General features: G+C 45.4%; 1 protein-coding gene across 1 annotated transcript in view; it reads right to left on the minus strand.

The window, feature by feature from the left end:
- Window positions 1–2,354: 2,354 nt before the first annotated feature.
- Window positions 2,355–14,915, minus strand: part of LAMC1 (laminin subunit gamma 1) — a 99,173-nt gene continuing 86,612 nt past the window's right edge. Inside the window, exons 23-28 of the mRNA XM_077278210.1 lie at window positions 9,498–9,647; window positions 7,871–7,985; window positions 7,552–7,751; window positions 5,296–5,454; window positions 5,096–5,195; window positions 2,355–2,682 (exon numbers count right to left, since the gene is read on the minus strand). Coding sequence (XP_077134325.1) covers window positions 2,426–2,682; window positions 5,096–5,195; window positions 5,296–5,454; window positions 7,552–7,751; window positions 7,871–7,985; window positions 9,498–9,647 — 981 coding nt within the window. The 3' untranslated portion in view covers window positions 2,355–2,425. The remainder of the gene's footprint in view (window positions 2,683–5,095; window positions 5,196–5,295; window positions 5,455–7,551; window positions 7,752–7,870; window positions 7,986–9,497; window positions 9,648–14,915) is intronic.

Genomic DNA, 14,915 nt, shown 5'->3' on the forward strand with positions numbered 1-14,915 from the left:
TGTAAAGCTAATGTCGGACAGAAGCCGTTACTTTTGCGGTCATTCGGAACTTTATAGGGCAAGTATGTAGTTCGTTCCGATATACATATGTGTAAAGATCATGGAATCCTACACTAAAGTCAGCACCAAAATTTACGTGGATATCCTCACGCAGTGGGTCGTGGGATTGGTTTAGCGCTAGGTTTTACGTTTTTCCTGCACAGTGGCGATCCTGACCACACAACCATGCAGGGAGTCCACAGCCGGGTACATTTAGGGCTTGGTAAAACTCCGGTCCGAGCATGGACTGTTCGACAGCCTCATGGTCCTACAGGAAGCGATCAAACTTGGTCAGGATACCTGCTGACAGTCCGCACTCCGACAAATTTTTACATCGGCCCTTACTTGAAAGGAGTGGCGCTACATTTCCCCATATACACAAGATTAGCGGTGGTTTCAGAGGCTGGACACCCACCAATCATTAAAGGAATAAACAGGAGTCACCCCTTTATGTCAGGTTCTACTTTTAAACACCAAGGCTGACAAATGACATGGGTACCAGCCTTCCAATACCGGGGTATGCTCAACCAAAGCCAGCGCAATTCTACTAATGTTACCTAGAAGGGACAGATCTTGTGCGACATTAGCCGGTGGGAGATTAGTTACAAATATATGTTAACTATTGTTCATTTGTTCTCACAATCTCTTGGCAACTTAAAATTATTATTATCAAAGGGGAAAATAAATTAATAATAAAAATGCCACAAAAGTTACAAGTGGAAATTGACAGCATGCCACAATAAGATCATGAAAATCACAATCGAGTTTGATGAGATGCTCGAAATCACTGATTTTTTTTTTGCACATTATTCCCTCTGAAAATTTGTTTTTTCATTTTTAATACAAACTGGATCTATACTTCTATATTTCTACACAAGTGTGGAGTCTAGATTAAAAAATGGGTTCCCCGATTAGGAAAATGAGGGTCTTTTTCCAGAAAACGCACCATTTCTGTGCATGGGCTGCACCTGATATTACGGTTCAGTCCCATTCACTTCACTGGGGCGGTGCTGCAATACCAAACACAGGCCAATGACCGTTATACAGATATTTTTGGAAAGCCGACCCCTTTTTCTATTCCCCATTATCCCCTGGGCGTTGTGTGCATGCCGGCTGGTGTATCCCTGGAGTGGCTGTTGTGGAATTTTTCACATATGTGACAGTACGATTCCTTCCTTTGTTCTGAACAGCAAGTGGCCATATAATAATAATAATAAAATAATAATATTCTACTATACTACAGAGTGCAGAAATCTCAAATATATAGCTATGGACTGGATATAAACACCTCCTCTGATACTGCCAACATATAAACTATAGTAAAGGTATATACAAAGTATGGCATCTAAATAACAATATTCCAGTGGATTTTTTATTTTTTTTTTCCTTTTCAAAATGGGAGGAAGAAAAATGTTTTATGCCGTTTGCTACTGGAAATAATGACTTCATTCTAAATTATGGCGAGGTGTAGATGAAAGCTTTAGTGTGCACATGACATATGTGGCCCCTGCGCCGTTTGCTGGTTGGTTTGGGGGAGTAGGTCTCTCGGTGCACAGTTCGGAGATGCCAGGACAATCATCCACACCGTTACGTGATCCGTATACCTTGCCCCAGCTTCTGCTAGCCCTACATTTGCCGCAACGCTCTAGTCGGTTACATATGACATAGACTAGCTGAATGACGAGGAGGGAAAGCTTTTATATTTTTCCCAGGACCCTTCTATACAGCAAAAGATTATATATCTGCGCCGTCAGGGATAATACTGGCTGTGTGGCTACATGACAGGGCAGGCGGCCAGGCAGTAGGGTTAGACGAAGGCAAAACGAAAGGTAGAATTGAGTGTAGACGAGGAACGTGTGTATGCCCTAAAGGACTTGCGGAGGGCAACAGGCCCAAGTTTTCTAGAAGGCTGAGAGTATAGCTTTAGTGACCACTTCTGGTGCTGCAAAGCGATTGAGGACTGCAGCCATCACTGAAGAGGTTAACCCCTGCTAGAAACAGTCCCTTGGCTAATTACTGCACAGGCCACCACATGGCACCGCAGCGTTACTAAGCCGCACGGAGAGGCCTGAGCATCTGTGTTTCTCTCACCATTACAGCAAACCTCTATATCTCTCTGTAGTAGCAAGAAAAAAAAAAAACTGAAATGGATGAGTCTTGCAAACAGAGTAGGGTGGTACAGTTCACGTGAAATAATACAGTTTCAAATACTGTCCCCCCTTAAAAAAGTTCAATATGTGGAGGGTATGGAGTGATCATTGTGTAGGGCAGACAGTCTGGGGTGGGTGAGTAATAAGGCACTTCACAGCCAAAAATGGAGGTTGGTGAGGAAGGAAGTGTGGCTGAAGTCCTTCCTTGCTGCATTTTTATTTTTTTGGCCAAGCATTTAGGGCTTCTCGATAATGGGGGTGTTGTAGCAGCCAGGAGGCAGAGTGTTTTTAATGTCTTCTAGATTATCAATGTCTTTAAGGATCTGGTCAATTTCCCGTTGATATGAGAGGAGGGCTTCATCCTGCTGTTTGGCCGATAACTCCAGCCCTGCCACCTTCTTGTCCAGATCGCTTTCGTTCAGCTGGGTCTTTGCATTGTCTAGTGTCCTTTCAAGCTCGTTGAGTTTACCTACATCTACAGAATCCAGTTTACCTGTTGCAGAAAGAAAAGACAACGATTAGTTTGCAGTTCCATAATTTACTTTCTATAGAGACTTAGAAACAGGTTTTACACACCCAATTGCCTGAACGATATAATCTACCAGAAAATTGTTTAGTATGTTAAAGCCCCCCAGGGATCCATGACAGCAACTTGTGGTGGAAAACATACAGAACATTATACAAGTATTGGCAAAACACAAGACTAATGCATTTGGATGAAAATGAACATAATCTGGTGTTCATGGTTCATAAACATGCAATATATTCTCACCGGACACTTCACAGCCTCTGGACATGTACAATGCCTACAAGTAGTATTCAACCCCCTGCAGATTTAGCAGGTTTAATAAGATGCAAATAAGTTAGAGCCTTCAAACTTCAAACAAGAGCAGGATTTATTAACAGATGCATAAATCTTACAAACCAAAAAGTTTTGTTGCTCAGTTAAATTTTTATAAATTTTAAACATAAAAGTGTGGGTCAATTATTATTCAACCCCTAGGTTTAATATTTTGTGGAATAACCTTTGTTTGCAATTACAGCTAATAATCGTCTTTTATAAGACCTGATCAGGCCGGCACAGGTCTCTGGAGTTATCTTGGCCCACTCCTCCATGCAGATCTTCTCCAAGTTATCTAGGTTCTTTGGGTGTCTCATGTGGACTTTAATCTTGAGCTCCTTCCACAAGTTTTCAATTGGGTTAAGGTCAGGAGACTGACTAGGCCACTGCAACACCTTGATTTTTTGCCTCTTGAACCAGGCCTTGGTTTTCTTGGCTGTGTGCTTTGGGTCGTTGTCTTGTTGGAAGATGAAATGACGACCCATCTTAAGATCCTTGATGGAGGAGCGGAGGTTCTTGGCCAAAATCTCCAGGTAGGCCGTGCTATCCATCTTCCCATGGATGCGGACCAGATGGCCAGGCCCCTTGGCTGAGAAACAGCCCCACAGCATGATGCTGCCACCACCATGCTTGACTGTAGGGATGGTATTCTTGGGATCGTATGCAGTGCCATCCAGTCTCCAAACGTCACGTGTGTGGTTGGCACCAAAGATCTCGATCTTGGTCTCATCAGACCAGAGAACCTTGAACCAGTCAGTCTCAGAGTCCTCCAAGTGATCATGAGCAAACTGTAGACGAGCCTTGACATGACGCTTTGAAAGTAAAGGTACCTTACGGGCTCGTCTGGAACGGAGACCATTGCGGTGGAGTACGTTACATATGGTATTGACTGAAACCAATGTCCCCACTGCCATGAGATCTTCCCGGAGCTCCTTCCTTGTTGTCCTTGGGTTAGCCTTGACTCTTCGGACAAGCCTGGCCTGGGCACGGGAGGAAACTTTCAAAAGCTGTCCAGGCCGTGGAAGGCTAACAGTAGTTCCATAAGCCTTCCACTTCCGGATGATGCTCCCAACAGTGGAGACAGGTAGGCCCAACTCCTTGGAAAGGGTTTTGTACCCCTTGCCAGCCTTGTGACCCTCCACGATCTTGTCTCTGATGGCCTTGGAATGCTCCTTTGTCTTTCCCATGTTGACCATGTATGAGTGCTGTTCACAAGTTTGGGGAGGGTCTTAAATAGTCAGAAAAGGCTGGAAAAAGAGATAATTAATCCAAACATGTGAAGCTCATTGTTCTTTGTGCCTGAACTACTTCTTAATACTTTAGGGGAACCAAACAGAATTCTGGTGGGTTGAGGGGTTGAATAATAAATGACCCTCTGAAAAAACTTTTCACAATTTAAAAAAAAAAATAAAGAAATAACATTCTTTTTTGCTGCAGTGCATTTCACACTTCCAGGCTGATCTACAGTCCAAATGTCACAATGCCAAGTTAATTCCAAATGTGTAAACCTGCTAAATCTGCAGGGGGTTGAATACTACTTGTAGGCACTGTATGTGATCTAAGGTGTTTGTAAGAGATTTCTACAGCTAGGATTCCATGGCTTCAGATTTAATGCCCCAGACACATTAGATAAAAGTTGCGGGATCCGCCAACCATTTAATGTGTAAAGGAGCCTCCCGAGTCTGCACAGACAGATTGTGTTGGGGAAAGGAAAGCTCCGGCATGCCAATCCTTCTGTCCTTCAGTAGATAAGAGAGTGGTCTGTCAGTGGCAAGTCTGTGGAGTCAGAGTCGTGAAGTCAGAGCCCATTTTCGTGGAGTCTGAGTCGGTGTCATGGAAATTGAGGAGTTGGAGATTTGGCTTACAGACTCCACAGCCCTGGTCAGTGGCGCCCTTATATAGAGCACATGGGAGTCTCCTGTACATGGGGGGAGTACGAAGAGAAAGCTGTCAACACAACAATTGTTTGCCGGACGCCATAAAATGTTTATGTGTATGGCCAGATTTATAACGGAACCAAAATCATCAATGTTCACAGAGTAATAAACCTCAATACATTTCTTACCAAGCTGTCCTAGCAACTCATTAATAATTCCAAGGACATTATTGACGGAGTTCTTTGCCTTTTTGGCATTATCTTCTGCTTCTTGTGCTGCTTGTGTGGCCTGGGGGAAGAAAAAAAAGTGGGTTCTAAATTCCTGTAGACGCCCAGCGTGGGACACACACACACACACACACTTCCTATCGGTGGCCCCTTTTACATACCATGCTTGCCATCATCATGTCTTGGTCTGCTTCCGACTGCTTCTTAGTCAACTGGTTCTCTGCATCTTGCAGCTGGCGCAACATATCTTGTAATTCTCCATCTAAAGCTGTAACGTCCTTGAAAGTCTGGTCAGCGTCTACTTTGGCTGCAGCAGCATTCTGGACGGAAAGAGAAAGAAACAGAAATTTATCAATACTAAACCTTAAAAAACTAAAGTTGAAGATGAAAAACCCAAAGACAGAACAAAACTTTTGCATAGGACTTTTAATACCCAGCAGTCTGAATTTTCACTGCACCCATCTTACTGCGTCAATACCATAGAGGCAGTATGCATGCTCGACCATCGGTCCATTAAACACGGATCAGTTGGACCCCAGCGACAGTTATTACCCATCTAATATATATAGGTGATAACTTACAATCCTGATAAAACCTCTATGAATAAAATGAATGTCTAATATTGTAGAATATGCATCTGACGGAATCTGTTATTCTTTTCTCAAACTAGCAGATACATTCCATGTAATTTAGGATCCTGATACAAGTAACCATTACGCTCTTCTGCTGTATCTGTGTAATTTTGCTTGCAATTAGGCAAATTATGTTTTTAGCTCTTGCCAAGCAGACATCTCTCCTAAGCGGATAATTACAAAATTGCATGAAGAAGAATGCGTGTAGTGAAAAAAAACAAAACAGAGCAAGCGGCATCATTAAAAGGTTCTCCTAAAATCGCAAATAATCACTGTCCATAGAATATGGGATAACTTCGTACCCATCTACAGTCTCCAGAACGGACCTCTACAGAACTCAGTCTTCAGTGGGGCAGAGATGTGCATGTTCCATTCATCGCCTATGGTAAACATTAATAATGTCTAATTGATAATGATGCATTATAAAGCACAGCACTTCTACAGAACATGAAAACACTAAATACTGTGATAAGAATATGATCATAGAGAACTGAAGGGAACGGTTACAACCTTTAAAAGATTTTATTAATACATTTTAAAAAAATATATACAAATAACAAAACAGGGAGTACCTCAAACTGAGGGACACTTAAAATACCTGGACTAGATACAAAGTAAACGCAAGACCTGAGGCATAACTATGAAGGCTAGAGGTATGATACAAGGTCAGTGTCAATAGATCAGAAAAATCATAGTGGTTTATAAAATGTCAATATGGGCATCCACAGAAGAAGTGCGGCAAAACGCGCGTTGGGGTGGAGAGACACGGAGCCTGACATTCTCTATAGCAGTGACTTCACTACTAAAGGGACTGACATTTTACAGATCACTACGGTTTTTCTGAAGTCACTGCTATAGAGGACACGTCAGGCTCAGTGTCCCTCCATCCCGGCGCGCGTTTCGCCTTGCTTCTTCTGGGGGTGTGCGTATTGACATTTTATACATCACTAGGGTTTAAAGTTTTGCTAGGCTGCTTGATGTTACATTAAGCATACACGTACACAGGCATATACATATTGTGGATAGGGAGTTATTCCAGATCTATTGGCACTGACATTGTATCATATCCCCATTGTTGATAGTTAGGCATCAGTTCTTACATTCACTTTGTATCTAGTCCAGGTATTTTAAGTGTCCCTCAAATTAAGGTATTCCCCATTTTGTTACCTGTATGATTGTTAAAACTTATTAATAAATAATATATTTTAAAGATTACATTATAGTTCTATGACCATCCTTGTATCACCGTATTTGGTGATTTCATCGTCTGTGGAAATTCTGTAAACAGCGGAGCGCTGTACTTTGCCCTCTCTGGCAGTCCCATAGATGAATAGAACAAAAACCGAGCATGCGCACCTAACTCCGTCAAAGACCGGGCTCTACCTCGCCCCCACGGTGGGGAGTGCCGGGGGTGAATTATTCTCTATGGACAGCAAATAACTTGCAATTTTATGGCACCTGCTTTACCTTGCCTGTTCATTATGTGCACGTTTTTAATGAAGTCGTTGAATACCAGTCTGCCTTAAGCGGGGGACTTGAGTAATGCAAGAGACTGGTTTGCTAAAAATGTCCTTTGATGAAAAGATTTCTAGTAAGATGAAGGAAGGCAGGGCACTGTGCTAATAGCAGAGATGGGGAAACCATCGTATTCCCTTACTGCACGCCTGACCCATATTTCCCTCAATCTCTGCAGTCAGCGGGGGCCCCATACACATTAGATTGGTGGGAGACATAGTTAATGTATATAGCTATATAACTATAGCCTGATGACGCTGATGTGCGCACCTTTTGAACAGTATTGGCAATTTTCTCTGCTTCCTCCGCTTTGCTCTTTGCGCCTCTGGCATCAGCATTGGCATTGCCCAGGGCACTTTCAGCTTGGCGAGTCTTGTTATTGGCTTCAGCAATAATCTGGGTGATGGCGGGGATTCGCCTTAAAGCGGCTTCTGCTGCGGTTTTATTGTCGTTAACTCGTTTGTCAAAATCTGCAATGGATATGAGAAAGGTTACAGCCTATTAAGACCCTGTGTATTTCCTCTCCTGTATTCGTGAATGCGGAGACGATCACGTTCCTCAATTCTGCGTTATCTGAAGGCTTACTAACCTCTCAGGTTGGTCAATATGTCGTTGGCCTCTTGTAGGGTAGCACGACCCTTCTTGGCAGCCTCTTCGGCTTGTGCCTTTGCTGCATCGGCCCGGGCCAGCAACTGGTCAGCAGTCTAAAGAGACATCGTAATGTTAGGAAGAGGTACAATACATGGACTAATGAAAAAAAAAAAAAACAACAACCTGTCAACCTTGCATTTCGATTTAACAAGACTTTCACGCACAACCCCCCCAGACATTCCTTATTATGATATGAGCGATCCGTGACACGCAGAATTTCGTAGGTGGAAAGGCCTTCAGGAAATGTCATTTGTGAAGGGTAGGGAACAGGCTGAGAGCGCTGTGATATCGATACTCACTACCTCGGCACGCAGCAATTACAAGGATAAATATTTTGCAAGATGAAAAATGTAGAATCCAGTTAGGCGATCTTTCACAAATACAGTTTCTGTATACAGAAATATTACTGTACGGCTGACTATGGACAAGCCAGGTACATAGAGATAAAAGAGGATCAAGAATGGTGCTTTACTCACCCTCCTCTGGTCCGGTGCTGAGTCTCTACCGCTGCTCTGGTTGTCTGTTATTGTCTGCAGAGCTGATGATATCAAACTGACAGCGCTGCAGTTAATCAGTGAGCTCAACAGCTTGCGCCATCAACTTGGGCACAGCCAATGAGTTGCAGCTCTGTTGACGCAACGTTAGCATTGCAGAAGACATTGGGAGCAGTAGCAGAGACGCAGAGTCGGACCTGGGGAGGGTGAGTGAGGGAAACTTATCTAGAACAGACAGGAACATTGGCATTCTGAAACCAGAAGAAAAATGCTTTAAGGTTTATTTTTCCTGTAATCACGACTTTTCCCTATAGGAGATAAACATATGATCAATGAGGGTCCTAAAACGTGAACCCCCACAGATAATGGGGATCCTGCATCCCCACGTATGATGCATTCATACAATTAATCTATTTAGTGTCTATGGGACTAAAGAAGACAGTCGAGTAAATCTCTCGGATATCTCTAGACATAGCGTTTGCCTGGAGTGTGCGTGAGCGACCATTGCGCCATTTGAAAGATACATGAGAACCCTTACTCTTGTGATTATTAGGGGTCAGTATGCCATCACCCATCCTTCAGACACAGGATTAATACCATTTATGCCCAACCCTTTTACTATGGCCATATATCTTCCAACGCTATCTGCATTCCTCCTGACCTGGCCCATACATATGTACGCTCAGTTTTTCCGAGTGTGCATGTGCTCACAGTGGAATGAGGGCAATAAGGAGAACTGTAGAATTTGGTCAGAGGCCTGTTAAACAATATCTAGAAAGACTGAATATTCAGATACACACAGGACACTCCTGAACATGCATTTCTGTAACCTGGCTACGTTAGGATGCAAGACATTACAAAGTTTAGGAAAAAAAATTTGCAGGACCCTGATGCAGCGGCGACATCGATACTCCAAGATCGTCATGATGTCGCGGGAACCTGCTGATCAGAAGAGGCGTCCGAGATGTTGCAGTAGTAGGGAGTTCACACTTCTCTGGTCCGTATCCCATGGAGTGGATTAAGGTCTTGTAAACCATTTTGCTCATCTCTACAAAACAAGTATAGACTCACCTGTTGTTCGCTTTTGCCTTTGTCAAGCAGACGTTTAACCTCCATCTCCCGATTTCTCATGTCTTCACGTAGATCCTCATAATCTTTCAGCTTTTGGTCAATCAGAAGATCTAGGTCTTGTGCCTCTTTCTGGATCTTTCCAGCCTCGTTCTGAACAATTTAAAAAAAAAAAAAAAAAAAAAAAGTTTACTAGTCACACTAGCATCAGTTTATGACAAATTAATAGTTATCCCGCACCCATTATCAAATGGACCCTAGTAAATGTGACTAGTGATGAGCGAACGTGCTCGGATAAGGTGTTATCTGAGCACGCTCAGCTGCTAACCGAGTATCTTCAACGTGCTCAAAAAATATGTTTGAGTCCCTGCGGCTGCATGTCTCACGGCTGTTCGACAGCCACAACAAATGCAGGGATTACCCAACAAGCAGGCAATCCATAATTTTGTTGCGGCTGTCATACAGCTGCGCAATATGCAGCTGCGGGGACTCAAACATTTTTCGAGCACGCCGAAGACACTTTGTTAGCACCCGAGCATGATCGGATAACACAATATCCGCGCACATTCGCTCATCACTATTAAATACTAAGAAAGTCTATCAATCTGCAGAACATTGTACAAGCTGTGAAAACTTAAAAGGGATCTGTCAAACTAGGTCTTGTTTCCCCTTCATTCTTGTGCTAAAAACTCAATACTGCAGTAAAATCGCTGAGATTTCGCCAGCAGGTTTATAAATGCACTGGAGGGAATTGCTGTATACAAAAGGGGGAAGGAGAAAATTATGGCTGTAATGAAAATAATAAACGTAACTGATCATATCTATATTACACATCTGCACTTTTTGTGCACATAAATCTTGCATTTCAAAGGATGGCGACCTTTATCAATCAAATCCTGCATCTGGAGAACATCTGTGTCGCAGCACGCATTACTCACTGGACTTAAAGGTTTTATAGCATAAAGGAGTATTTTTTTTCCCAAATGTGTAATCAGAATCTGATAACTGGTCTATAAAAAGTTTCTTAAGATGAGAATAGCACCAAAAAGGAGATTTTTGTGTACTCACCGTAAAATCATTTTCTCCGAGCCAATCATTGGGGGACACAGGACCATGGGTGTTATGCTGCTGCCACTAGGAGGACACCAAGCAAACACAGAAAGAATAGGTCCTCCCCTGCAGTATACACCCTCCTGCTGGCTGTCAGTGAACCAGTTCGGTAACAAAGCAGTAGGAGCTTAATATTTAACAAGGATGAACTGTGTCAAAAACCAAGTTAACTCAACAAAAACCAAAGCCAATAGGCTAACAGGGTGGGTGCTGTGTCCCCCAATGATTGGCTCGGATAAAAGGATTTTACGGTGAGTACACAAATCTCCTTTTCTCCTACGCTTCATTGGGGGACACAGGACCATGGGACGTCCTAAAGCAGTCCCTGGGTGGGAAACAATTAACTGCAATTGCTACTTGCACCCACAAGTTACAGATGCGGCACAGCCGCCTGCAGAATTCGTCTGCCGACTGTCGTATCTGCCGAGGCTTGAGAGTGAATGTGGTAATGTTTTCTAAAGGTATGCAGGCTGGACCAAGTCGCAGCCTTACAAACTTGTGCTGCCGAAGCTTGGTGTCGGATGGCCCAAGACGCACCCACTGACCGAGTGGAGTGAGTCTTAATCCCTGCTGGGACATGAAGACCTCTGACTCGGTAGTACTCTTGAATAGCCAAATGCATCCATTTGGATATTGTCGCCTTGGAAGCGGGAAACCTTTTCCTCGGTCCTTCCGGGAGCACGAATAGGGCATCTGACCAGCGGAAAGACGCTGTCCGCGAGATGTATCTCCTAAGAGCTCTTACTAAATCCAGTGTGTGAAGGGCTTTCTCGATGCGATGGACTGGTGCCGGACAGAGTGACGGTAAGACAATCTCCTCATTGAGATGAAAAGAGGATACAACTTTCGGTAGAAAAGAGGGGGATGTCCTCAAAACCACCTTATCCTGATGAAAATTCAGGAACGGAACTTGAGAGGACAGCGCCGCCAGCTCGGAGACTCGTCTTATAGAGGTGACCGCAACTAGAAAAGCAACTTTCCATGAAAGAAGAGACAGGGAAACCTCCTGTAGAGGTCCGAAAGGAGCCTGTTGCAAGACTCCGAGGACCAGATTAAGATCCCATGGTTCCAACGGCATATAGGGGGGCGCCCGATGGGAGACTCCCTGAATAAACGTCTTGACCTGTAATCTGTTGGCAATCCTGCGTTGGAAGAGAACAGACAGACAGGGCTGAGATCTGCCCCTTGAGAGAACTAAGGGCGAGACCCAAGTCCAAACCCGTTTGTAAGAACTCGAGAATGGAAGGGATGGAAAAATGTAGAGGAGAACGTCCTCGGTCGCTATACCATGAAAAGAAAGTCTTCCAAGTGCGATGATAGATACGCATAGACGTAGGCTTTCTAGCGCTGATCATGGTAGCTATGACTTCTGGAGAGAAACCTGCCTTGGTTTGGACCCAGGACTCAATGGCCATGCCGTCAAACACAGGGCCTCTGAGTTCTGGTGGTAAAAGAGGCCTTGAGATAGCAGATCTGCACGATTCGGTAATCGCCAGGGAACGTCGGCAACTAGTTGAACTAGTTCCGCGTACCACGCCCTGCGCGGCCAATCTGGCACAATCAGGATTACCGGTACCCTCTCCGCTCTGATTTTCTTGATGACTCTCGGCAGGAGAGGAAGCGGGGGAAATATGTACGGAAGCCGAAAATGATGCCACGGGTGTACAAGAACGTCTGTCCCGATGGCTGCCGGATCGTGGGACCGAGCCATGAAGTCGGGAACCTTGGAATTCAGCCGTGAGGCCATCAGATCCACATCCGGGGTTCCCCAACGACAGCAGATCTGGCGGAAGATCTCCGGATGGAGAGACCACTCCCCGGAGTCGAGGCATTGCCGACTGAGGAAGTCTGCCTCCCAATTGTCCACTCCCGGGATGTGAACCGCAGAGATCATTGAGCGGCTTTCCTCAGCCCATCGGAGGATGTGGCCTACCTCTGTCATGGCCACCCTGCTGCGGGTTCCCCCTTGGCGGCTGATGTATGCCACTCCATTGGCGTTGTCGGACTGAATCCTGATTGGGCGACCTGCTAGGAAGGGATGGAACTGGAGAAGTGCCAGCCTGATCGCCTGGATTTTCAAGATGTTGATTGGAAGGCGTGATTCCAGGGGGGACCAGCGGCCCTGAGCAGTGTGATGAAGGAACACCGCTCCCCAGCCTAGAAGACTGGCGTCTGTCGTCACAACCAGCCAGTGTACTGGAAGAAAAGACTTCCCTTGATTCAGGAAGGATTTCAATGTCCACCACCTGAGAGACTGTCTGACTCGCTGGGGAAGGAGGAACCGACGGTCTAGGGAGAACGGGTTCCTGTCCCAAACAGCCAGGAGGGCATGCTGTAGAGCAGAGGTCCCCAACCTTTTTTGCACCAGGGACCGGCTTTAAGCAAGACCAGTTTTCCATGGCCTGGTGGGGGTGGGGCAGGGGCGTGGCTTTGGTCATATGGGGGTGGGGTTATGGAGGGATGGAGCTTAGTGCATACTTATCATATAATTATGACATTTATAATGAGAATGTGATTCAACTTACCATAGGTTCAGAATGAGTGGGAGCACCAGGCTTGTTTCCCTGGATCAGTGGACACACATGACCTGCTTGTCCCTGCTCCTGCCTGAACACATTCTGCGAGTAGCTGCACTGTACATTGAGTTTCAGTGTACAGCACTGCTACTAGCACTGCTATATGCACCAGACAGCGCTGTATGGGGAGGATGCTGGCGGGCAGGGCCGGCTCCAGGTTTTTGAGGGCCCCGGGCGAACGAGTCTCAGTGGGCCCCCCCCTTTAACACATACCACGATTGCCCGTGACGCAGTATATAACGCACAGCTCGTGACGCAGTATATAACGCACAGCCCGTGACGCAGTATATAACGCACAGCCCGTGACGCAGTATGTAACGCACAGCCCGTGACGCAGTATATAACGCACAGCCCGTGACGCAGTATATAACACACAGCCCGTGACGCAGTATATAACGCACAGCCCGTGACGCAGTATATAACGCACAGCTTGTGACGCAGTATATAACGCACAGCTTGTGACGCAGTATATAACGCACAGCTTGTGACGCAGTATATAACGCACAGCCCGTGACGCAGTATATAACGCACAGCCCGTGACGCAGTATATAACGCACAGCCCGTGACGCAGTATGTAACGCACAGCCCGTGACGCAGTATATAACGCACAGCCCGTGACGCAGTATATAACACACAGCCCGTGACGCAGTATATAACGCACAGCCCGTGACGCAGTATATAACGCACAGCTTGTGACGCAGTATATAACGCACAGCTTGTGACGCAGTATATAACGCACAGCTTGTGACGCAGTATATAACGCACAGCTTGTGACGCAGTATATAACGCACAGCCCGTGACGCAGTATATAACGCACAGCCCGTGACGCAGTATATAACGCACAGCCCGTGACGCAGTATATAACGCACAGCCCGTGACGCAGTATATAACGCACAGCTTGTGACGCAGTATATAACGCACAGCTTGTGACGCAGTATATAAAGCACAGCTTGTGACGCAGTATATAAAGCACAGCTTGTGACGCAGTATATAACGCACAGCTTGTGACGCAGTATATAACGCACAGCTTGTGACGCAGTATATAACGCACAGCTTGTGACGCAGTATATAACGCACAGCCCGTGACGCAGTATATAACGCACAGCCCGTGACGCAGTATATAACGCACAGCCCGTGACGCAGTATATAACGCACAGCCTGTGACGCAGTATATAACGCACAGCCCGTGACGCAGTATATAACGCACAGCTTGTGACGCAGTATATAACGCACAGCTTGTGACGCAGTATATAACGCACAGCCCGTGACGCAGTATATAACACAACACAGTCCAGTGCTCACACAGTATATAACACACAGCCCACGCAGTATACAGCACAGCGCACGTAGTAATAGCACAACCCCGTGACGTAGTATATAAAAGGCAACACCTAAAATGGGTGACACTGCCTTCCAGCTCATGGATATGACTGCTGCTTAGCACTTTTAATTTTAGGGATAGAGGTTTTCTTTGTTTATCGCTCACAAAAGATGGGGATGGTGCTGTCATTACTGAGAGTCTTTGTTGAATGATTGCATATGCTAGCAATGCACCTTGCGGTGTGTTTACAATGTGCCGCACTGAACAGAGACGTGCCACCACAACTTCATGCCCTCAAGCAGCTATTCCATGTCTTTCATGTGTGACAGGGCCCAGGGGCATCACTGGAGATCAGATTTTGCAAGTAAAAGGGTCAGTGAGCACGCAGCAGAGCAGACCCAGGCTCAGCAGCAG

Source organism: Ranitomeya variabilis, chromosome 8 (genome assembly GCF_051348905.1).
Source record: "Ranitomeya variabilis isolate aRanVar5 chromosome 8, aRanVar5.hap1, whole genome shotgun sequence".
Lineage (NCBI taxonomy): Eukaryota > Metazoa > Chordata > Amphibia > Anura > Dendrobatidae > Ranitomeya > Ranitomeya variabilis.